We start from the raw sequence: 25,295 nt of genomic DNA, 5'->3' as shown, positions 1-25,295 counted from the left end.
GAGGAGCAGGTCCTGCCACAGCTGGCAGAAGCCTGTTCAGAAATTCACACTCAGGGCCAGAACTGTCAGGTGGCCGCATGCCATTTCTAGGGGCTGAGGTCTGACCGCCCCCCCCCGCCCCGGAAGCACCTAGGACACAGAGATTCAGGTTTCTGGCTCTGTGGCAGCAACCTGTAGGAGGCGAAATGTTCATCCAGGACCTGGCAGACCCAGATCCCGAGGCAGACGGAAATCGGGTCAGAGGTTAACTCGCGTGTCCAAAGGCATTCAGCTTAGTCAGCGAGTTGGGATTTGGACCTAGAGGTATCCCAAAGGTCAGTCCCTTTCTATGCCACCATGGTACTTCCTAAAGTGAAGAATGCATTTACTTCTCTTAAACTAGCAGTCCTCACACTTCAGTCTGTATAAAAGTCACCTGGAGCAGAAAGAAGTTTCCAGACTTGACGTAGAGACCGGTGCAGCACAGGAACAGGCGTTCCAGCAAGCGTGGCCAACTGCGGTGCAGGCGACTGCGTCTCAGCGCAGAGGCACTCCCAACTAGTTTTTCAAGTTTCAGACCCTCTAGTGAATTTCCCTTCTGCTACAGGTTTTTACACTGATTTTGCCTTTCCCGGCACCTGATGTATCACCTGGTCTCTGGTTCATGTCATGTAACTCTCTTGTTCACCTGGCTTTTTAAAAAGCCAGCAGCTTTCTAGAATCCCCAAATCACTTCTGCTTCCTAATCTGTACTCCCTCATAGTTCAGCTTATGAAACATGTTCATTAACGTTTATCTCTGGTTCTTACAACATCCCCGTGTGGACGGCAGAACAGCTATCATTTTCACCTTACGGCTGAAAAAGTGACCGAGGTCCCACTGCTGGTCCATGTTCACATCAATACACGGAAGTGGGTACTAGTAAGCATACTCCTCACTCCTGGCAGAGGAGTCTTCCCTTCCTGAATTTGATGACATAGCACTGAACTATAAGGTAGGACATTTACTCTGAGAATAAATCTTAGGAATCTTGGTAAAGAATGACTTGGGATTTTCCTTTAAGCAGACTGTTTAGGTGGTAAGAGGGAAAAAAGCTAACCCCCAAGGGGCACTTCTAAAGGTGGCACTCGGAGTGCCACGAGGTGTATCACACGCAACTCCAGCTACGAACTCGGGCTCCACTGCCGTCCCGCAGCCTCTACAGCAGCCCATGCCCCAGACACCTCGACAAATCTATTCAATGCAGAATCCATAAAACAGCTCACACCCCATTTATTATTTAAAAATACTTTGTTACAAAAGGAAAAAAATACAATGCAGTATAAAAGATTGACAGCGTCATCAAGTTTATTACACAATTTTCAACCTATCAGAAAGACAGACAAGTCACCGACAACAGGGGGACGGGGCCTTAGCCTTTTTGAGGGTTGGGTTTTTTTTTTTTCCTTTTGCTATCAGGAAATAAAACTAAAAATTGTGTCATTGAGTAAAAACAAAACAAAAATGGGGAGAAAAAATTCTCCGGGTAAACGGCTCTTCTGGTACTCTATTCCTTTCCTTACACAGTCACCTTACTTGGTTTTCTCTACATTTAAAAGACACCCGGAGCTGCTCCTGCGAATAAGCACATCAACACTTGGCCAGCTGGGCGAGGTGCGTTCTGAAGTGGAGGTGGGGATAGGATTTGGGACAGGTGTTAAGTGCTACAAACCTGTAGCCTCTGTCCCATGGGAATGTGCCTCTCCAACCCTGGGGGGACTCCCTCAGTGACTGACTGAGGGCTGTATCAGAAACGTGCAGGGATGAGGAAGGGTTCAGTCCAACTCAGTCTCTCCCCTCTGACCCAGAAGGGTCTCCAATGACCCCACACCTCACTTGCCACGTCTCTCCTCAGGCTAGATGTCATGTGCCCTGCAGGTGTACGTGCAAATAGCGCCCACTGCCCCACGGGTACTGCAGGACCCTGTTGCTGATTCTTCCCTCAGCAACAAGAACATCACAACTTAGTTGTTATGGGAAAAGCAATTCCATATGCCCATGTGGAAAATGGCCCCCAGAGTGGCAGTCCTTAGAACGCTGAGCTCATTCAAATCAGGCTCCACTTCCCTGCTCCTTATGAGAGGAAGGAAGTACCTCCAGGCAGAGCAAGGGGAGCTATTAAGTCAATAGTCAGAAGATGGAAAGACACCAACTTTGTGATTTTCACCTGTCTGCTAGTGCCAGGTTCTCCCACACTAAGTAAAACTAGTACCTGGGGGACGCAGGCCCACGCTTGCATCAAACCTGAAAAAAAACCTACGGGAATAGGTTGTATCCTGCCCGACTTGCCTCCTTCCCCAGTCCTGGAACTTCACAAGGGCTCTTCACTGCTGAAGTCCTCTGTCCCTCTCCCAATGGCAGTGCCTTCCTCTAAAACAAGGAAGCAGCCTGCTTGGGGGAAGGGCCCCATGTGTGAAGTGGCAAAGCCCCGGGAAAGGGAACACCTAGCAGAGCTGGTTATTGCAAGAGGCAACCAAGCACGAAGCAGCAAAGGGTGGTAACTGGCTCTGCAGGGATCCCAGCAGAAAGCAACCTCACGGGTCTTCTCTGCTTAGGAGGGGCAAGTCCACTGGGGAGGGTGGGCAGCAGGGAGTTGGAAGGGTTTAGCCCTCTGGGAGGTTTGGGAAACAAACCGTCAGTATGTAAAAGGAAAAGCAAGAGTAAGAGAAGCTTTTCATAAGGAAATCTCTGTTCTCATGGTCCCTCCTCAAAGGGCTGGGAAGGTAAGGGGGTTAAAGAAGTGGTGCGTTAGCAAGGGGTTTGGACCCTCTTGGCCCCGGCAAACCTAGTGCTGTGGGCAGGACCCTGGGCATATTTTGGCACACCCAGTCACTCTCCTAGATCCCAAACGGAGTCATTTTCTTTGAGAAGGAAGTCTTCCCATCAACCTCACCAATGAACTGCTCCTGGAGAATCAGAAACTTGAACAAAGCACCATTCTCTATGGAAACCAGGGGCCTGGACATGTTTTCCTCCCGCTGCCTCCCCTCCCAACCACACCAAGTCTTTAGGTTCTTTTCCCTGGCAAACAGGAGGTGTGGGGTTGGGAGGGCTGCCAGGCACTCTTCAATCCTGTAGGGCAGAGGGTATTCCCTGGGTGTCTGGAGGGGGTTAGGGGTTTGGAGGAAGGGGAAGGGGTGGAACGGCCTCCGTCCTTTAGTCCTGATCAAGGTGAGGAGATGCAAGTCCATTAAAAAACATTTGCTTCCAAACAGACTCCTGCAATGAGAACACCAGAAGAGAAAACGAATTAGAGGTTACGTTCTGCTTAACGGGCTTAGGTGAGTTACGCTGGCATTTTCTAGTTACAACATATAACACAGGTGACGTGGACAGGGGGAGAATGCGCGCCTGGGACTGTCTGGCACTGAGTAGTGAGGGACTGGTTGGAAGAGAAGCTACAGAGTAGAGAGGAGGAAAAAGGGATATCTTTCTTTAAGGTTGAGGGGAAACATAAATAATGAAATGAGGTCTCAGAGCAGTCTGAAAAAGAGACCTGGGCTGGAGAAATATGGAGACTACAACATTTCAAGAAAGGTTGTTGTAAGAGAAGATGGTGAATTTAACTACTGTTTCAGAAAATCTATTCTGAGCAAATCATAGCTTACCTTAAGGGGGAGAAGAAATCTGGAAATGCGGGGTACAGTGATGAGAAAACACGTGTGTACATAACCAAATCCACTAACCCCCAAACACCCGAGAGGGCCCTGGCAGGGAGCATGTACTTACACAGGGAACTCTTAAACCTTTTCCTTCTTTTAAAGAAGCCCTGGTTGGAACACATTTCAAACGGCATTTTTAGGAGGACATGTGTGTGCATGCACACACACAGAGCCAGAGATGTCCTTAAGCTGTACTAAAACTCAAGAAATTTTTTAAGTCTTTTTCCCAGATGACCGCAGCGGGTGAGGGACCAAGAAGCACACCAACAGCAAGCTGCAGTGATCTAGCCAGGCCAGGACACAAAGCAGAGCATGGACGTGAAAGAAAATAATCTGCAGTCACCATCTGAGAAACTTAAAAGCAGTTAAGAACTTCTGCTGAACAGTATGGCACTGTTAAGCCATTTGTCACATCTCTACCCAACTTAAGGTCCCCAGTCCACTCAGCCCTTGTTCTGATACTGCAATACTAACGTGCAGGGGGTGGCTGGGTCAGCCTGCCCACATAAAATAGAATAGCTAAACGGAAAAAGGGAGATTAAATTCAGGCTTAGGATTTCTAATAATGCCCAAACTGGCAATATGGCCCCCACACAAACGCTCCCCCTTTCTGTACGTACTTCTGTACGCACATCTGTATGCTGAGGGAGCTATGCGAGAAAAACGACCCCCACAGCTGCGTGATCCTTCTCTGAAACAGCACTGTTCCAGCTTGGCAGCCTCAGAAAGAGTTACGGCCTCTGCCCTCTGGCTTCTCTAAGCACTTATGCAGGCAGCTTTTGTCTCATTTTCTATAGGGAAAACTGAAACCCTCAGCGCTTTCTCCATTTCACACCATTTGGGCTCCTGAATCCGTGCACTGGATCAAAACTGAGCAGAAAGCTGTTTTCATTGGGCCAGGAAGATAGAAATCAGGTAGAATGACTATATTTCAAGTTGCAGGAAGTTCTAAAATAATGCCACAATAGCCAAGAACTACAAAAAGTCAAAACCACTAATCATTTAAGAGTATCTCAAACTCCAAAGTAGACACATATATCCTGAAAAAGATGTACTTTGGGAACTTTCTCTACAAGACAAGATGCAGAAGCTAACTAGTGCATCAAGAGAAATAAACTGCCCTGGCTGGTGTGGCTCAGTGGATTGAGTGTCGGCCTGTGAACCCAAAGGTCCTTGGTTTGATTCCCAGTCAGGGCACATGCCTGGGTTGTGGGCCAGGTCCCCAGTTGGGGGCATGTGAGAGGCAACCAACAGATGTATCTCTCAGAAATCGATGCTTTTCCTCTCTTTCTCCCTCCCTTCCTCTCAAAATAAATAAAATCTTTAAAAGAGAGAGAGAAATAAACTATATTACTTAATTTTTTAAAAGGGTATGGCTACATTTTGATGATGTTTGAATGCAGATATAAGCCAAAGTCTTGGACGCCCTGGCCGGGCAGCTTAGCTGGGTAAAGTGTCGTTCCAATGCACCAAGGTTGCAGGTTTGATCCCTGGTCAGGACACATAGAAGAATCAACCAATGAATGCATAAGTGCGTGCAGCAACAAATCAATGTCTTTCTCTCTCCCTTGCTCTCTAAATTCAATTTTTTAAAAATTAAAAAAAAAAAAAAAGAGGAGTCCTACAGTGGGCCAATCACACGTCAAGCCCGCAAGGTGGTGCGATCTGAGGAAGGATGGTTGCTGACCTACTGCTGATGCTCGACAGAACGCACGTGTTGCGCTCAGAGAACACCTGTTTATACAATACAAAATACTGCCATTTGCAACAACATGGATGGAACTAGAGAGAATTATGCTTAGTGAAATAAGCCAGGCAAAGAAAGAAAAATACCATATGATATCACCTAATACAGGAAACTAAAGAACAACACAAACAAAGGAACTAAATAGAACAAAGAGCAGAATAGCAGTCAATAGGGGGGAGGGGAGAGGGAGAGAAGGGGGATAAGTAAGGGAAGGGATTAGTCAAAGAACCCGTATAAATGACTCATGGACATGGACAACGGGGAGGGATATGATTGCGGGAGAGGGGGTGGGTTGGGTGGGGGAGAGAAATTAGGGGAAAAGGGGACAACTGTAATTGAAAAACCAAAATTAAAAAAAAAAAAATACTATTATTTTCTAACTAAAAAGTATGTACTTAACGCTGGCAAGTTTTTTTAACCCGAGAATAAATACCTTTATTATTTTGTTTGGTTTTTTTTAACACGAGCTTTCAAAAAAGAAGGGAAGAGGACTTATTTGCCTTTTTGAGTCTTAAGTTTCCTCAGAGAGAACTCCAGCTCCTTGCCCTCAGTCTGCTCGGCCACACTGGCCTGGGCTTGAAGCAATGCGTGCGCAAGCAACTTGCCCTGCTGGAACTGCTCCTCTAGAAGACTGCTGATTTTGGCATTCTCTTCTTCATATTTCTTCTGAATTTTTTTTAATCGTTTTTTATTTAAAATCTCCTCTTCAGAAGTCAGCTTGGCCCCCTTCTCGCAGCCTAGGGGCAGTGCACCGGCCTGGTGCGCTAGCAACAAGCACAATGCAGTTCTTTGCCAGGGTCTGGGTACGGACCAGTTCTCAGCTGAATGCACTGTGGACAGTGTCAATAACCCTTGTCTTGTGCATACAATGCTCGGAGCCCCAGGAGTTGCTCATATCCAGCCTCAAGGCTCAGTACTTCTTATTGGCACCCCCGCCCCACCATGAACTGCATGTATGCTGCGGAGGCCAATCTTAGTGTTGGCAGCAGGGCGTCCAGCTCGTATTTTCTGTTCTTGTGGTGGCCTTTCTCTTGCCCCTGGTCTTGTGGCTCTTGTGCCATTGTCCTGAGAGATAGATGCCCATGGTTTGGCACTGGCTTTTTAAAACTCATTTTCGGACCTTTTGCAGTGGTCCAGGATGAGAGATGTGGGTGCAGGCGCGTTGGAAGAGGGTGAAAGGCAGTAGAGATGGAAGAGGTTGGTGAGAAATTGGATACAGGAGCTTAGGGAGAGGGACATGTCAATGCTGACAAACTTCTTGAGATAAATGAGGCCTATGTACCATCTTCCCAATGTAAAATCTGCTAAGTCACAACTTGGTAACTAGATGAACCAAGTCGTTAGGATGAGAATATGAGAACTGGACATTTTTAGAGTGTCTGCTTCAGTTCTCTTGGACTAAATTATTATTTGGATGGAATTGCCAACATAAGAGAAATTGCAGAACTGGAAAATCTGCCTCAGAGTTCGCTTTCCTCATCTTGTCATGGGCCTACGCCAGACAAATGACGGTTTTCTGGGAACCGTTGGGTTACAGGATTTTTCAGTTATCTAAACTGAGTAACCCTCATAATGGGAGAAATAGTCCCATATAACAGGTGGAAGAAATGACACAAAATGACAGCTCGAGTCTTAGGTTTAGATGTTCAATCCCCAAAGTACTAATGCTCAGAGGATCTCACAACATCTCTGTTGAAGGCCGTTAGAAGCAAAGCTACCAGGAAGAGTAACACGCGGTTACATGTTCTAACTACTGAAGTGAATGCAGTCGCAGAGACTGTAATTTGTGCTCTGCACAAACAAATACTTCCCTGGTCACTCTTATCCCAGTCAGCTGCACAGGACACACACTGTGGGCTTCAGGGTTGGGTGAGGGTGGCCATTCTGGACCCACAAGCAACACGAGCAACTGTGCCACCTCCAGCAAGAGAAGGGAGACGCGCTCCTGCTGCAGAGGCCGTGAGACCCGACTGAGACCTGCTCCAGCGCCCACCCTCGGCCTGGTCCCCAAGTCTCAGGGCTGTTTGTGGGCTCCACCTGCCCTAGAATCTGCTTTTCTGGAGGATATGTAGGCACCTCCCAAAACTCAACCCACTGCAAGATCCAGAAAAAAGGTATCTAGAACACATGGCCCTAACTGGCAATTTTATGTGGGGCACCCTAGATTCCAATGATGTCAAGCATTCTAAGATTCCGTGGAATGAGTAAGGGCTTTAAGAACAGAGAAGGGGGAAAAAAGAAGGCAGACAGGTAAAAAACGTTACCAACTTTTCATTTTCCCACTTACCTGTCACCTACAGAAGACGACAAAATTCCCAGCTATAACTCTGCTTAAGTTAATGGCAGACAGTGTCAAACAACGTAGTAGAGGGCAGCAGCCAAACATAACAAGACTCTTGTCTGTCTGTGTAGTAACCTGTCACTAAGCAAAATACAACAGACTTTTCCAACTGTTTACAGGCCAGTTATTGCTTGTGAACTTCAGGCACTTACGGGTGGTGGTGGTGGGGTTTCCCTTCTCTTCTTCATCCAGCCTTCCACCTATCCACCCAGAAACCCAAGAGAACTATCCCTGCTCCTCACCCTCCTCAATTACCATTACTTCACACCAACCAAATTGGCCTAAAACCAAGGACATTTTCATAATGCGTTTGATGTTAAACCACAAAACTGAGATGAGACCCCAAGGTCACCTAGATCATAGAGCAGACTTCAGGAACCACAAACACACCATCCTAGCCAGAGTCTGAGCTACTTTTAAAGATCTCCACAGAAAAAGTCAACAACTGCTCTTATCTGCTTACATACTAGAAACAATCTTTGCTAGAAGCTTCCTTTCAGTTGGGATTGCCGAGTCGAGAATGAAAACAGAGCTAAAGCCCTTGGATCCAGCCAAGCCTCTCAACTTTTTAATTACCTGAGTTAATATGATCCCCACCCCAGCTCTCCTGCGTTTGTTTTGTTTAAAAAAAAAAAAAGAAAGAAAATTGCCCTGGCTGGTGTGGCTCAGTAGATTGAGTGCTGGCCTGCAAACTGAAAGGTTACTGGTTCAATTGCCAGTCAGGGCACATGCCTGGGTTGCAGGCCAAGTCTCTACTCGGGGGCATGCAAGGGGCAACCAACCAATGTATCTCCCACACATGGATGTTTCTCTCCTCTTTTTCCCTCCCTTCTGCTTTTTCTAAAAATAAATTGCTATCAATGTTTTTCCCCCAAAACCAATATATCCTTCTACTGAAGTATCCTCCATAGTCTCTAAAGCTATTAAAAATAATTTTGTCCAGACCAGCTTTCTTCTAAAGCAACCTGATTTTCAAAACCTTGTAAATAGAATTAATTCTTAAAATCATTAATGTTGCACCTTGAAGACAAGTAGGCAATGGCCTTACTTTTCTGTATTGGTCAATTTTCTCGATTTTTTTTACTTTAAAATTTGATGGAGTTAATGTATAACAACGCTGATAACATGGCTATTGACTGAGAACTTCCTATGTGATAGATAGGTACTACAAGTGCTAAAAGCCTACAGATTATCTCACTGAATACTCAGCAATCTAAGGAGACAGCTGCTTTTATTACCTTCGTTTACAAAGTGAGGAGCTGTAGAACAGAAAGTAATGTGGCTGGAGGGGTGGGATTCACACTTTGGTACAGGTGCTGTGCTCTTAGCCATTCTGTCTGCTGTCTCAGACACCAGGACAAGGCAGCCGAGAAACAAACAAAAATAGCTTAATCTCAGGTCCATTTCAGGGTGAGACTCCTGACAGGCAGGAATCTGCCCTTCTGAATTTTCAGTTACCTAAATCAAAAGTCCACCCATTCCCTTTATTTGCTCTAAAAAGAGGGAGAGCCCTGGCCGGGTAGCTCAGTTGATTAGAGCACTGTCCTGAGAAGCCAAGGCTGCGGGTCTGATCCCGGATCAAGGCACATACAAGCAGCTACCAATGAATGCATGAATAAGTGGAACAACAAACAGCTGTTTCTCCCCCCTCCCCCCACCTAAAGTCAATAAACAAAAAAATAAAGAGAGAGAGAAATCGGCACTATCAGTAATTTTTCTTTCATGAGAGACCACCCACCGGCGAGGAACGGGGCTTCCCCCACCTTTCTCAGTGGTGTCGGTCCCGCTCTCTATCCCGGTGTCTCTCGTGCTCTCGGTTCCTCTCTTGGAAATAGTCGTCATGCCGGTCTTCATTGTGAAGCAGGTCCCGGTGCCGCCTGCTGCTCTCCCGGGACCTGCTAGGTGACCTCTCTCGGGACCGATGTCTTTTCCTATTAGAAAGACCCTCAGCATCACTCAGAAAGCCTACCACATTCCTCCCCAAAGCGCTGTGTGTCGGTGTCTGCTGGTCATGTCTACACCAGCCTCCCACCGCTCTGTCACAGACCCACTGCCCAACGGTCTAGCTCTTTGAGGTCTAGTCTTTTTTGAGAAAACACTAAGTTACACTTGTTGAGATCTTACTAATGTTATCAGGCCCAGTGCCAAGAACTTTACATCCATTACCTCACCTGATGTTTACAACAGGTCTGTAAGATTAGTGCTGCTATTATCTCTTTTTTAAAAATGAGAAAAATGAGGCTTAGAAAGTTGAGTAATTCTATTCTCAGGATCACACAGGTAGTTAGGAGCAGAACTGGGATTCAAATCCAAGCACATATGGGTTCCAAGCCCATGTTCTTAGCTATTACCAGTCTACCTGTTTTACTATATAAGCCCATTGCCCCACCCAACACGGATTCCAGACATTACGTTAATTTCTCCCCCGTTAAGACATGAGGGACTAGGTCTGCTCTTTCAGCCAGGCCCCTGCCAGACACCCTGGGCTCCTTCCCTGCCCCTGCCCCTCCCTGGAAGAGAGCTGCTCAGGGCTGGCAGTCCACTGAAGCAACCAGCAGCTCACCTGGACGAGCTCCCGCTGGCACCCACACTGTAGGACTTGGCTTCGATGCCGTGAAGACAGTCCTTGAGAGAGGAGATGAGGACACGGCAGCGCTCATCGTTGGCAACCCGGGACTGTTTGATAACAGCGATGGCTGTGAGCAGCGTCTCAATCGCGTCACTGTAATCCCCTGACAGAGGGTGGATGGGAAAGGCCAAGGGTGAGCAGCGGCAGTAAACCAACGGGCCCGAAAGGAGAACTCAGGAGGACACAGACCAAGAGTAACTAGCTGTCCCACAAAACCACAGTAGAACACACGAGGCAGAAGTGGCAGGTATAAAACTGGACGGCACCTATGTTCCAACAGTCTGGAAGCACGGGTATTCTCAGATATTGCTAGCGGGTGTCTAAACTGGCACATCATTGTCCGAGGGCTGTGAGACAATAGCCATTAAAATAAACAATGTGCATACTTCTGACCGAAGAATTCTGAAAACTTCCTACTTCTATTCACAACCATGTGTAAGTTTAACCATGTCTGTTCCAGTGTTATTTGTTGTACTAAAGACTTAGAAACAACCTGAAGTTCTGTCAACAGGGTCTGGCTATGTAACCGTAGAATATCGGTTCTACAGACTGCTATGTGGTTGTTAAAGAGCTATGTTAAAGAGCATGAGGTTAATCTGTATAGAATCAAAGGAATCCATGTAAAGCACTTAGCGCAGTGCCCGATAACTGTTAAGTATTATTATACATGATGTAATAATGTCCAGAGTATATTAATCTAAAGTTACAAAACAGAGTTTCATTTTTATAAAAAAAAATTATATATATATGTATATATATGTTATTATATGCATTAAAAAATCTGGAGCACAAGACACAGAACTGTAAAGAGTTGGACTTGCAGGTAGTCCTTATATAGAGAACTTAATATTGCATACTTGTCTAAATTGTTTTAAATCTACAGTCAATCTGTGTATATACATATATACACATATATATATCTAAAATGTGTATATAGCATAAATATGTGTATACATACAGATATGCATATTTAAAATTTTTGTTTATTGAAATTATGCTGCCACCAAAGAATCAGTCCCTTCATTCCCCAAATTTGGGCAAGGCCTCCAGGGACAGTGGCCACAGGGTGGGTACGTGCACAAAGCTTTTCCAAGCTCAGTTAGGAGAATTAAGGACAGAAGATAATGCAAGGGAAGCATGAAACCAGACAAGGGTCCAGTGATAAGGAAGACTGGCGGCTTCCTCTCTGTACAATGGACTAAGAATAAAACAGAAACTGTGGAGGAGTTCAGGAACACCGGGCTGTCAGCAATACCAGAGGAAATTTTTGCCTACTTTATAAGCAGCCAATAAATATTTCTGGTTTGAGTGACTGGAATGAGAGCACAAAAATGGAGGGAGAGATTTGGTTTCTGATCCTCTCAGTGTAAAGGAATTGGTGGAGAATAATGATTTTCATTATAGTCCTCTGTATATTTGACTTGTCACAATGAGCAGCGAATACTTTTTAATTTAAAAAGATTTATTCAGCTCTGACTAGTGTGGCTCAGTGGATTGGACATCATCCTGCAAACTGAAAGGTGGCCGGTTAGATTCCTGGTTAGGGCACATGCCTACGTTGTGAGCCAGGTCCCTAACTGGAGGCGTATGAGAGGCAACCAGTCAGTCAATGTTTCTCTTGTACATAGATTTTTCTCTCCCTCTCTTTCCCTTTCTCCATAAATAAATAAATAAATAAAATCTTTAAAAACAAAAAAGATTTATTCAGGTGCCAATGAAGATTTTCTGGAGGGAAAAAATTTAAGAGAATATGTATACTTCCTGCGTTTAACCTACTCTGTAGATTCAAATTTTGCAACCAAAGCTGAGAAATTACGGAAAACAGATGATAATATTTAGGGTTAACTTGGAGATCTGACAGTCTACATTTACATTCATGTGGGAAATCACAGGAAGTAAGTGAACATGACTAGTGTCATAAAGTGAAACTTGGACCAGAACCCTAAAACTTCCTATATTTTCTTCTCTTAAAAATCCAAGATTCTGTGCCTGGGACTTTCAAGAGTCATGGCTTCTGGTTCTGTCTACTTGATACTAACAGGGCAAAACTTACCTAGGAAAGTATATTATGCCTTAAGATGATACCCAAAAGACTTGCCTCTTTCTAAGACAGGCTACATGGAGGCCACCAACTCTCTCTAGACCCCCAAATGTAATTAGATTTCATGTCACATCATCCATATAGTTAAGGCATCAATCCTAAAATCCCAGTGTCTACACTTAGCAGTGGATCCACCACACAGACATCAGACCCCCTGAAGTCAAGATCTCCACGAGGCAGGAATTTCATTCTACAACGAATACCACAATGAGATGGTATTCTTTATATCTAAGCCCTAGGTTGGTTTTCACGGGGCAGGTCTAGACACAGGCTAAAATAACAGCAGTAGAGCATCCCCAAAGCCAAGAAATTAGATTACATATTGCTTTTCAACCTGTGCCACTCTTGAGAATCTAACAGTGCTCCAACTTGATTTTGTTGAATTTCTTGTCAATGGAAATGACAAAACATGGAAAAACAGTGGAACGAATAAAGGCAAGGGGAAGGCAGCAAAGGTAAGGGGGAGTTACCTGCACTGGCTCCAGATACCGCTTTGGAAATGGCACTGCTGGAAATTGCTCTGTTTCGCTTCATGATCTCTTCAAATTCCGCTTCACTCACTGAAGAGGGCGGAGGGCCCGAGTCTCGGCTGCGCACAAACAGTACCAGTCCTGACTGCACACTCCTTATTGTCTTCACTCCACTCCACATTCACAGCCTCCCTAATAGCCACTTACGTCTCTCATTTTAATCAAGCCCCTTAGAAAGGGGTATGAAGGACATGGTTTGAGTCCAGTGGTTAAGGTGCAAACGAAACAAATAAAAACATTACCTAATGGATAAGTGTTTCTCAGGACTCAACACTATGACAAGTTTCCACAAGGGAAAACACAGGAATTCAGTCCTCACTTTCTTTCGCCGCAAGTACAAAGTGCCTCACTGTCTACCCTGCTATACCTCGCTCAGACCTGAAAGGAACGAGAGTTCTTACCTGCCATGATGGTTATAGGGTGCCGAGGCCTTCATGTATGTGTCCGGTGGAGGCCCCACGGCAGCATTGGGTGGGGGGAAGAAGGCTGGATTGAGGTGAAGGGCAGGTGGGAGGGCCCCAGGGGGCGGCACGGCCAGATGAGGAGGTAATCGAGGAGGAGGAGGCATGAGATGCTGGTAGTGGATGCCAGGAGGAGGAGGAGGAACCCCAAAGCTGGAGGAGAGAGGTGGTGGGGGTGGGATTGGAGGCGGGGGCAGGCCCATCAGGGGAAGGGCTGAAGGAGGGCGATTGAAGTAGGGCAGCACACTAGGGGGCTTATCCACACGGGCAGACGAGGGTACAAGGTTCTCAGAGGGTGTGGCCCGTCCATCAGCAGAATCACTAGATTCTCGGGAGTGAGCCCGTGGAGGTATTCCTGTGAAGCAAAAAGAACTATTGTTACTGCCCAGGCTTTAGACCACCCACGGGATCCATCCTTCAGCAAGTCATCTGACACCACACTGAGGAAGGGAACAAGGCAGCTGAAAAAGAAGGTAAAATCATCTACTGCCTTTTCTTCGACCTCAGAGAGAAAAGGTCAGAGACAACTTGGTTAAGACATAAACCCAGAAAGCAGTACCACTTTAAATTCTGTATGTCATTTATCCAGAACTCAGTGCTTCACATGTTATTTACCCTTAGATTTGTTTTATATTTTTAATTGCAGAAGGATCCTAATAACCCATGAGAAAATGATAGTGTTCACATATGTTCATTAGTGATCACCTGGATTCAATGTGATTTGAAATCCTATGTTCCCTCGTAAGAGTTCAGGGCCTTTTTCCTTAGACTGGTTCTAGTCAACCTCCTCTATCCCGCTGCAGACTTGGAATGTTCTCCTTGCCGGGGCACTCTGACTAGGGGATTTGGGGGAAGAGAGGGGAGGGCAAGGGATGGATGTCACTTCCTCCATTCATATACCTAAACTAGTAGTGGGGTTTAAAAAAGGCACACAACAGAAGAGCAGAAGATTGGAGATTGACAGGTAAAGAGAAAATGGGAGATACGCCAGGAAAAGATCTGCCCAGAACGAACAGATGGCACACAGCTGACAGCAGGAATTCCCAGCAAAAGCTTGAAACAAAACACATCTCAAATCTGGGGACTCCCACTGTATTTCCATGGCCCACACATTTTACCCCACAGAGCAGCCCTACAGGAACACGACCACAGCATGCTGATACGCTGTTATACCCAACAGGGGCTCCAAACGTGTCTTTGTACAGCTGCAAACATGGCTCTGACACTGTCAAGTCACTTGATTCAATTTGTTCCCTTTCCCCAATTTAAGAGTCTGCTTTAAACCTGGTTAATGTGGAATTCCACAGAAGAACATGATCACATGGCCTTGGGAGTCGTAGAAGTAGAAAGATGCTGTTTGCAGACAAGAGTGGAGAAAGAAAAGCACTCCCGACACTGAAACTCGCTGGTAACCCCAACTCCTGATTAAAGCACAGGTGGAATTATCACCGTGGCAACCACCGTGGTCTCTACACTGCAGTGCATCACCAGTGCCTATCACGGCACTCTCTAGCTCTTTCCTTTTTAATTTTTATTTTTTTAATTTATTGATTTGAGAGAGAGAAAGGAACGGAGGAAGGGAGGACACTGATTTGTTGTCCCACTTATCTATACATCCATTTGTTGCCCCTCGTATGTGCCCTGACTGGACACTGAGCCCACAACCTTGGCGTAGAGGAACGACACTCCAACCAACTGAGCTACCCAGCCCAGGCAGCTGTCTCTCTTTTCACGTTTCAAACACATGACAACTTGCTTATTGCCCAACTTCTCTCAAACTGAAGGAAGGAGAGGTTATTAGCACACATGATCTCTGAAAGTTGGCCACCTTTCCAGCTATGTTCTCTCATCTGCAAGGTTCCCTTTTTGCACCTATGGCTACAAACCCCAAGAGTAACAACCATTTTTAAGCGAAGGAAGTCCACCAGCTCTACCTAGTAAAGTGATAGAGGCCAAGCCCATCAACACAATATAGCAGAAAACACCGCCCAGTCACCACCACTATTTCAGCAAAGAAAGGTAACACCAAGGGATAAACAGCCAGGTGGAGGGAGGAATGTTACCCCAACACAGCTCTAAAATTATGCATTTTTGGAAAGTCTGAAGAGGGTTGAATTATAGGAAGACTCTAAAACAGAAGGGATAAGTTGTCAAGGAAGAAAAGTGTATGCCTTCTAACCCGGAGCAATGGGAGCTCACCGCACATCATTTAGGCCCTCAATCTAGCTCAAAGAACAGCTCTTCCTATACAAGAGAGAAGCAGCCATACTTCGATCTTCAACCAATCAATACAAGGTACTGTTTTGAGAGGACTTCTGCCACCTCCCCCCAACACACCCTACTATAGTAAAAGCAAAGCAAAGGCAGTTGGCTGTTTCAGGAAGAGCCTTGCAGGGGGGCCGCACCTTGTGACGTCAGGACAATCCAAGGTCTGGTCCTCAGAAACTCAATTTTCACAGTTCTCTTAGGGGTGATCCAACCCTAGGAGACTAATTCACACTAACCAAACTCACAAGAGATTGGTTCATAAACCAGAATGCCAATTTATTAATTTACAATTAGAACCATAACTGCCAAGCAGACTGGAATACTTGTGTCGGCTGGTCAGCACATTTTCTTCCCAGTGGGAGAGCCTAGTTGGGAAACCAGGTGAGTGTCAGAAGGTAGTTTGGTGAGTACAGGGTCATAAGCGGAGTAAGGTGCACTTCAGGGATACTGTCAGTGAGCCAAGGCAGTATGCAACTTTCTTCACTAACGGGAAACAAGTGCCAAGCAGACTAAAATATATGGTAATTGAAAGGGCACCCCCCAGGCAATGCTGGAGAAACTCTACTAAATTCTCATCCGTCAGCACTTCTTTTGGTCAACTCCTTATACAGCACCCTTCCATCTAGGTTTATGACAATACTACAGCCATCTTTATATACCTTACTTTCATTTTAGAGTGGCTCCTTCTTGATAATTCAGAGGTATATCTTATAGTTAAGCCCATTCACTATATATTGATATTTTAGAGAGAAACACACAATTTAGAGTTGATAAGAACTTTAAACATCATGTACCTAGTTCAGATGGACAAATAAGCCCACGTAGTAAAGTGACTTGGCCAAGGTCACATGATTCAGTGGCAGAACCAAACTATAACCTGAACCACAATGTTCTTTCTTGTATTTAACCTCATTTGGGGGCCATGGCACCACCCACAACCTCCACCACCCTGCCCCAAACTCCTCCACACTGTAGGCTGAGCCTACACCACAAAAAACAAATCCACAGCCTCCCCCAGTCATACAGATGGTCTCCACGTACCCCCTCTTGGGACTCGGACGCACTCACGTTTCCGAGCCTGTGCCTCAAACTGTGACAGGTTCTGCTTGGTGGCTGGCCTCACGTCTACTTTTTCTCCATTAAGAACTTTTCCTGGTAGGAGTTCCAACAATTTGTGGACAGAGTTTTCAGAGGCTACCACCACCTCAGCATACCTTGAGGAAGAAAAATTAAAAATGAGTGATATCTGCTAGACAACAGAGAGGAACAAAGAAATTCTCTTCCACTTTTAGTGAAAACTGGTAAAGCAGAAGATAGTTTGCTTTTATCAAACACACACACACACACACACACACACACACACACACACACACACAACTACCAACAACAATAAGGTGTCAGTCTATAATTTTCCTACTTATTTGAAATTGGAAATCAGCTTTCTTTGTCCCCCAACAAATGGATGCTCTACTACATTGCAGCTAGGTCTCCATTCTAAGGCAGTTTGCCAAAACCAAGGTAGTAAACTGGGCCAGGGGTGGCAGGGATTAAAATCCAGGGTCAAAATAAAGTGCAGACCTGTTATCCCAATGGTTATAAACTAAAAGGGGCTTCTCAAACCCACACCTCACCCTTTGGATTGGCCATTTGCTCGATTCTCTGCAAATTTCAACTCCACCACATCATAGACTCCTATAGAGCGAATAACCTGGATCAGCTGCTGGTCTGTGGTCCACTGGGGCCGGCAAAATGGAAAAGGAAGAAATGTCAGGAGCTACACTGCTCCCCCACCCCAGAATGTCCCAAACCCTTCCCTCAAACACAGGATTCTAGTCATAGCCAGCACCTCCCACAGGAACCCGAAAGCCCATCAATATTTCAGTTAGTCCAGGCTTTTCTTATTGTCACCCATACAGAATTCCAAAACCACCCACCCCTCTATCTTTAGACTAAGAAGATTAAAACCTATTTTAACTGTTGTCTGCCATTTGGGCTGGCTGGTCATCAGTTCAAACACTGATTACTAGCAGCTTTTAATTACAGATCTGATATGCTAGAGTTGACCACTGTCAGCAATTTTTCCCTTATGCATTTCCTAATTTGGAAAAACATCCCCCACCAGCCCCCAAACATGTCACACAATAACTTGCGGAATAACAATCACCACCTACCCTGAGTGTACTAGAGCTATCAAGGTCTTTGATCCCTGTCACCCATCATTATCACAGGACCATCTAATGACCACCAAGAGTTCACTCTGAAATCTCATCCCACAGATGACCCTGCTAGACATAAAGCCCCAGGGTCAGGGGTGGTAACAAGATGGCAGAAAAATCAACTACCCACTTAATCATTGCTTTCTTCGGCATCAGAACGTCCTCAGGATAGCTCTCTTTCAGAGATCAATCCAACCTGATCCCAGGAAAAAGAAATCCAACCCCATCAGAGCACAAAACAGTGCAACATCCATTTTTGAAAATGCCATCACCCCCCAGTGCTCTCCCTCCAGCCCACCCACAAGCCTTTGTGGTTACCCGTGCTCACCCAGGAGAAGCTGCCCACGTAAACGGCAGCTCGCCTATTACGCAGGCCACTGTAGGTGTACAGAATTGCAGGAGTCTTGTTATTGGGCTTGGGAGACAGCTCCTGGCGAACAGGAGGTGGCGGCTCAGTGCTGCTGCTTCTGTCATCGGAAGGCTGCGAGGTGGCTGTCAACACGTCATCATACAGGTCAATCTGATCTGTATTGTTGAACTCTGGGTCCTGAGAGATGAGGGGTCAGCAAAGGTGGATTTGCAAACCTTTCATTTTGTTCCTTCCATTTCACTCTAGTTTACTTAGAATCCATAGTCAAATACTCTATAAAACGTACAAAACTTCCTTGTCCCACTCTAGGAAACTAGGGTAAGAAAACCTCCCTCATTTAAAACTAATTCACTTAATTATGCTCACACAGGTCTTTCTCCCAAGACCCTGCTAGTTGTCTGCAATGTTTCTAGCTCCTGTCACCTGTGGGAATTAAAAGGTACATGATGATTAAATAATGCAAACCGAGAATGTGAAGAGATGCATTCACCACTGTTACCAATGAGGTTAGTGTCTAATGAAATTTCAGTAACTTACGCATTTTCAAAATCAAAAGTTACACAAAACTTACTATTCTATGTCATAAGAAAGTGTATTTATTTAGAAATACAAAGCAGGGGAAAGGCATGTTAAAATGGGAACCAAAATGGAAAAAGGAACGGGAGTTACGGGTTTAAATTATCTGATTTACACAAATGATTTAGAGAAGTTCTAAAACTCATCTTTCTAATAACTATCAAAGAAACATTAAAAAATAAATAAAAGGAAAGGTAATAACTTTGGTGGATTTTCCCTAAGTCCTATCTCTCAAGTGACATGCATATCCAACATATTACCATGACACCTGTAATGAGAGACACCTTTGAGCAATACCAGAAATGTTTACTCATACAATGAAAAGTCCTCTAAAATACAAGGGTCAGAAAACAGGAGACGTACCCATACCATAAGCTACGCCACAGTGAGCATTTACAATATAAATGTCTATTCTGGAGAATATGCAAAATATACTTTGTGCCTATGTGATATATCACTCTGCGGACTGAATGCTTGTGCGCAACGCCCCCCCCCCCATGCATATGCTGAAACACTGCTCCCCAGTGTGAGGATATGAGGAGGTGGGGCCTTTGGGAGATAATTAGGATTAGATGATGTCTTGAGGGTAAAGCCCCACAAATGTGCTTTGTGCCATTTTAAGAGTCAAGTGAGAGACTGCTCGCTCTGCTCTGCTCTGCATCATGTGAGAAGATAAGAAACTGCTGGTCCAGCCCTGGCCAGGAGGCTCAGTTGCTCGGAGCATTGTCCGCATACACCAAAAAGTTGCAGGTTCAATTCCCGGTCAGGGCATATACCTAGGTTGCGTGTTTGATCCCCAGATGGGGTACATACAAGAGGCAACTGGTCAATGTTTCTCACCCCCCTACTTCCTCTCTTTCTAAAATCAATAAACATATCCTCAAGTGAGGATTAAAAAAACAAATAGCAGTCTACATCCCAGAAGAAGGCCCTCACAAAATCTAAAACCCAGATTTTGGCCTTCCAGCCTCCAGAACTATGAGAAATAAAATTTCTGTTGTTCACAAGCCACCCTACTTTTAGTATTTTGTCATAAAAGCTCAAGCTGACCAACACTATATACCAAAAAAAATCCTAAATCCACAACACCTACTCTCAAGGGATCTTAATATTTCAGATTTTACAATGTCATTATCTCAGATTTTTTTTTAAGGATCAGACAAGTTTCAGTGAACACTCTAACATTCAAACAGCACTAAAGATGCTGCTGCCAAAATGACAGAGGCAGAGAGAAGTTCAAAGTGTTTCAGGGAAACAACAGCTCATTCCTCCCACTGCTGTCTTTTAAAATAGGGAATAAAGGAAAACCCGACATTAGGTGACTTGTCTAGTTCCCTGAAGAGGCATTTGCTCATCTAAAGAACTCAGGACAGAAGCTCCGAAGACTTTCCCTCTTCAATACCACCACAAAAAGTGAGACTAGAGAGAAGACTCACTACAGAATTCATGATTAGACAGACCTACATACCATCACAAACTTTTGGAAACAATCTTTTAGTTTCTCTACTTATCTAAAGTGCAATGGAAAAACATGCATTCTAAGAAAATACTACTGTTTTGCTAGTGAAGGGGAAAGGATTTTACTTTGAGGTATGTAAATAACTTCAAAGATCACAAATACTCTAAGAAACCCCACAGGGGAGGAGTTTAAACCTTGGAAAAAATGCCAGAAAGAAAATGGCAAGAGAAACTTTTTAGGGGCAGCTTAAAAACAAGAAAGCACTTACTTATTTATCCCTGTACCAGCTATGGTGATTTACCCCTGTGGTTCAAGGTAGAGAAAGCACTTGGTCCTCTCCAATGATCTAACCCTTGGAGAGCACTACTTCACACTAGGTTGCTTTTTTTAAGTCAAGGATTTTGAAATGGAACTTAAAGGGAATAAGGAAACACACCATCGTGGACAGTCAATGGAATCAAATTGGGATTCCTTCCCTGTAGTACCTGTGATTCAGAGATGTGTGCCTGAAAGTTGTTAATACAAAATTACCACTGATAATTGGGCAGCAAACCAACATCCAGCTTTGGATAGTTCAGAGGGCAAATGTACCACCAGGAAGCCCCCATACTATAAACCTAGACGAGCCACCTACTCTCTCAGGGTACCTTAGAGGATGACAGACTCAGCCTGGAAGAGCTTATTGTATGGACCACCTTACCACTTTAAGAAACGCAAAGGGATTCAGCAAGTGCAAAATTATCACAAGAGTCAAATGGTCCCTCGGGGCCAGACTCTCAGTTCAGAGAAGCTGATGGGAACAGTTCTGGTGATGCACAGGGTAGGCCTGCTGAGGATTGTGTTGAGGTGCAATATTGAAGAAACAAGGAATGTGTTAGTGACAACAATTCACTTTACTTCTTCAGTTGATTAAGACAAAAAAAAAAAAACCAGTTAACAACCTGAAGTTTTTCTGATTACCAAATAAGCCGATGATTTATGTGGTGATGGATTAGATTAAAAAACAACCTAATTTTACAAATTAAGTTAATAAAATTTTTACTTAAAAAGCAAAAATAAAACAAAATGTTTAAAAAACAAGATAAAAAGAAAAAACTGTTACTTCAGAAGGAAGTATTTAATACTGAATGACTGTCGCACAAAGGATTTCGTGTTTAACAGCAGAGGAAGAACTGTCATTGTGTCACGAGGCTCCCCGGTTAACGAGAGAACCTGCAGAACGCTCAGTGGGAATACCAATTCCTTACCTGCGCGCTCACCTGCAGTCCGCTTCTCCTGATGTGAGTGAGGGCAGTAACGAAGCCTCAGATTTACTTTTCTCAAAGCAACCTATTGATACCACTGTTTCTTTTCATTGTAACCAAAGCTAAAAACTGTAAGTTTTATAATTACCTTTTCCGCAGTCCTCATCTCACAGCCTCCTTCCCTGTCACCAGGAACACCTCTTTTCTTTTTTTTCTTTTTAAATAATTTGGTTTGTTTTTAGAGAGAGGGGAAAGGAGAAAGAGAGGGAGACCAGGAACACCTCTTTTGAGCACATGGATGCTCCCCCCTCTAACCCACTAGAACCATCACTGTGCCTAGCAAACAGTGGTAGTTCAATAGCTACGTGTTGATGGGAGGAAGGAAAAGAACTGGACATACTCTGCCAAGTGCCTGTCCATCTTGCACAGGGAACAGAGACAACACTCGAGAGAAGAGCTCTTGGTGGCTGTCCTGGAGCTCTTCTCCCCTCCCCAAGAGCAGCCAGGAGCGTCCAGATTCGCTAGGTAACCGGGCACAAAGCAGCTCCGTAAGAGGCTTTTGCAGCAGGTGTAAGAGATCAGGGAGTGGGCACCACAGGGCTCCGTCATTTTCCCCGGGGAGCAAAGGACATGTGGCGAAATTTTTGTGCACGGGTCGGTTTGGGGTGAGTCACATTCTTAAAGCACTACCTGAACTGACTGCCTTCAGTCGAGGCCTGTTTCTAACACTGCTAGCCAGCCAGAGCTTTTATCATTTCTTTAGCAGCTCCAAATTACACTAAAACCAGTGTTGGCAAAAATTAACTGACTGGGGGCAGCACGCCTCCCCCAACCTTCCACAAGGTATTCAAACTCTACACTCTCCAACCTGCTAGGCACTGGATATTGTCTGGTACAAATGTCTACTAGGTCTCACACACCATCTTTGTGGCCTCAGACCCATAAAAAACCCTTTTTAACAAGAGACCAGAGGACAGAAATTGTTGAGGCCACTAACTTCTACTCTGACAAAGCAGTGACCTCTGAACATGGCCTATGTCTTATTTACTTATAAATTATACTGCTTAAGAAATAATGAAATCTCACTTTCTTAGACCAAACGTGGCTAGACCTATGGCCAAGGATCCCGTTCTGCGCATTTCCCAAAGCAGCGCTGTTATCCGCCCACAGCAGGGCGCCTACTCCACTGCGGGAGTCTTCTCTTCTTGCTATCTTGTATTTAAAACACCAACCCTAACTTGTTAAAAACTAGTAAAAGTCTGACTCAAGGTAACATGGAAAACTCAGGAAAGCAATGGTTTGTAGCCAAATTAACATACTAAACCTTTCTTTTTATCCATAAATAATTATTTGACTTGCTTGAAATTTAAAGATCATGTATTTAAGTCAACCAATAGCCACATGTAGATGCGGCCGGTTTACCCGAAGAGACATCAGAAAATGACTATTAAAAAATATAACCGGTATTGAAACTATTGTAACAATATAATCAATAAAATATACTTAAAAGAAAAACGTATAACTGGTGAAGCTGTATAATAGGTACAAGATCATTACACTATTCTGATTTCATGTTTTTAAATTTTCATGTTAAAAAGCCATAATAAAGTTTTGTTTTTTTTTAAATGTAAACTTACGCCAAGTGAAAAAAATAGCATGTATATTTCAACCTCTTCTGTTGCCTTGCATCAAAGTCAGGGTCCAAGCAATGTACTTTCCTTTTCTAGTTTATTCTTTTTTAAAAAAAATTTTATTTATTTACTTACTTATTTTTAGATAGAGAGGAAGAGCGGGAGAAGAAGAGGAAAACATCATGTGTAAGAGATACACTGATTGGTTGCATCTCACACACCCCCAACCAGAGACCTGGCCCGAAACCCAGGGATGTGCCCTCACTGGGAATCAAACCTGTGACCTTCTGGGTCCCAGGCCAGCGCTCAGTCCGCTGAGCCACACCAGCCAGGGCTTTAGTTGGTTTTTGTTTACCCAGTCTCTAAGTCCTACAGTGTACCCATTAAATGATGCCAATGGGAAGAACCAGCTTACCGGAGAATGGTGCTGAAAACAATCCAGGCAAGATATCAATGAGTTTTAAATACACTTTGGAACATTCTTGAGATATGACCTCAGAATCCAACTGTATATGAGATTATTCTTTCAAGCGAAATCACTGTATGATGTTTCTTGATGTAACATAAAGGCACCACAAATCCAACTTCGGGTATGTACGTGGGTTTTTTAAACTGGTTTATACAAACCCTTTACCCCTCCCCTCATCTCCCAAACAATCAGATACATCAATAAAACTTACAACACAAAAATGTCTATGGACTTCTTAAGGCTGAAGTCGAGCTACTTATAGAAGATGCAGAACAATCAGAACGGACCTGAAATTAAATGAACTGTTTTCACACGGTGCCTTTGCACTGCCTACGGACAGGGGACTACGAACACGTCTCCGGCGTCCGTGTGAGAGTTACAAAGGAACGGGTGTCAACGCTGTCCTCATCAATACTACAGCCAACACAGATCTGACTTTTAAGTGTGGCTGGTCTCTGAGCAGACAGATCCCCAACTCTGGCTTCCTGGGGCAGCACATTCCACAGGTGAATTCCCCATCCCATTAAACCTGGTTTTTATTTGCTCTTAAATCAAAGCCTTTAAAATTAAGCCTGGAGGCTTTAATTAACAAAGTAGAAAGGTCAGAAGTGACCGAAAGGGATCCTTTAAAACCCGGCAGGGGCACGCTCAGGCCTAGCAAATACGCAAGGCCTGGCACCACCCGGAGCCGCCGCGGGCAGCGATCCCTCCGCGGCGCCGGGAACATCCCGGAGCTCTCGGCGACCCCTCACCTGATTGAACTCCTCGTCCGCGTATATATCAATCAAGTCCACTCCTTCGGACATGGCTCCGGAAGGCAGATCGCGAGTCCGGAACACGCACAAAGTAAGAAAGATGCCACTGCATAGCCAGAAAGAGGCAGGAGTTAGGCGGCATGTGGGTCCCGGGTCGGAAGGAGGGCAATGGTTGCCAACCTCCCGTCTCCAGAGACGCAGCCTCTCGGCAGCCCCGGCTCGGCCCCACCCGCTCCGCCCCGCCCCCGGCCTCGCGCCGCCCCTCGCTCTCCCGGGCCGCCGAGGCTCGCGGGGCTCGCTCCCCATCACCCGCGGGCCCGCCCCGAGCCGCGCCGCAGCCGGCCGCGGCGCGACGGGGAAGTCCAGGCCTCTCTGCTCGAGGGGCCCGCGGACGGCGCTGCGAGGAACGCCTGAGGCAAAACCCGCAGCCCCAGCCCGGCGCACCTGCCTAGGCCCCACGGCGGCCCGGCTAAGGTCCCCTCGGGCCCCGGAGCTCCAGACGCCCCCGCTCCCCACCCGGGCCCAGTCCTCGCCCCCAGCTAGGCCCGCCCCGCTCCCTCCCCACAGACCCGGCCCAGCGCCCTCGGCCCCCTCCCACAAAGGCCCGCGCCGCGCTCCGTCCGCCGACTCCGCCTGCCCCAAACTCAACCGACCCCCACCCCGCCTCAGCGCCGGCCCCGAGCCCTTTTCCGGCCCTGCCGGCCCCCGGCCGCGCGCCCCCGTTACCGGGAATATGGCGGCGGAGGCGGCGAGTCCGGACTAGGCCCGAAGCGCGCGAACCGCTCTCGGCCCCCAGATCCCGCCTTCCCCCCCTAACT

General features: G+C 45.6%; 1 protein-coding gene across 4 annotated transcripts; it reads right to left on the bottom strand.

The window, feature by feature from the left end:
- Positions 1-6,184: 6,184 nt before the first annotated feature.
- CPSF7 (cleavage and polyadenylation specific factor 7) lies at positions 6,185-25,284 on the bottom strand. Of its 4 annotated transcripts, XM_090260647.1 has the most exons (10): positions 25,204-25,284; positions 24,475-24,583; positions 18,302-18,520; positions 17,389-17,492; positions 16,799-16,971; positions 13,430-13,844; positions 12,969-13,087; positions 10,332-10,500; positions 9,532-9,699; positions 8,890-9,108 (listed from the first exon to the last, which is right to left on the bottom strand). In XM_090260647.1, exons 2-9 carry the CDS (start codon positions 24,526-24,528, stop codon positions 9,537-9,539), a joined length of 1,416 nt encoding a protein of 471 aa, XP_090116773.1. In that variant the 5' UTR covers positions 24,529-24,583; positions 25,204-25,284; the 3' UTR covers positions 8,890-9,108; positions 9,532-9,536. The 4 variants fall into 4 exon arrangements, with proteins under 4 accessions (XP_090116755.1, XP_090116747.1, XP_090116773.1 ...); XM_090260629.1 differs by lacking the exons at positions 8,890-9,108; positions 25,204-25,284 and adding an exon at positions 6,185-6,492; XM_090260621.1 differs by lacking the exons at positions 8,890-9,108; positions 25,204-25,284 and adding an exon at positions 6,523-6,547.
- Positions 25,285-25,295: the final 11 nt, after the last annotated feature.

The sequence above is a fragment of the Furipterus horrens genome, unplaced genomic scaffold (assembly GCF_987537825.1).
Source record: "Furipterus horrens unplaced genomic scaffold, mFurHor1.1.pri manual_scaffold_2, whole genome shotgun sequence".
Classification (NCBI taxonomy): Eukaryota; Metazoa; Chordata; class Mammalia; order Chiroptera; family Furipteridae; genus Furipterus; species Furipterus horrens.
The sequence above is the reverse complement of the archived record's forward strand: the minus strand, read 5'-3'. Positions and strand labels throughout refer to the sequence as shown.

What these genes read in the sequence shown, in the direction of transcription:
- CPSF7 (XM_090260647.1), bottom strand. Translation starts at nt 24,528, where the DNA reads ATGTCCGAAGGAGTGGACTTGATTGATATATACGCGGACGAGGAGTTC. An exon ending in GCAAATGGCCAATCCAAAGG is followed by an intron (nt 16,972 to 17,388) that starts GTGAGGTGTGGG and finishes TTCTTCCTCAAG; the next exon opens with GTATGCTGAGGTGGTGGTAG. An exon ending in GGTATCTGGAGCCAGTGCAG is followed by an intron (nt 10,501 to 12,968) that starts GTAACTCCCCCT and finishes ACCCTCTGTCAG; the next exon opens with GGGATTACAGTGACGCGATT.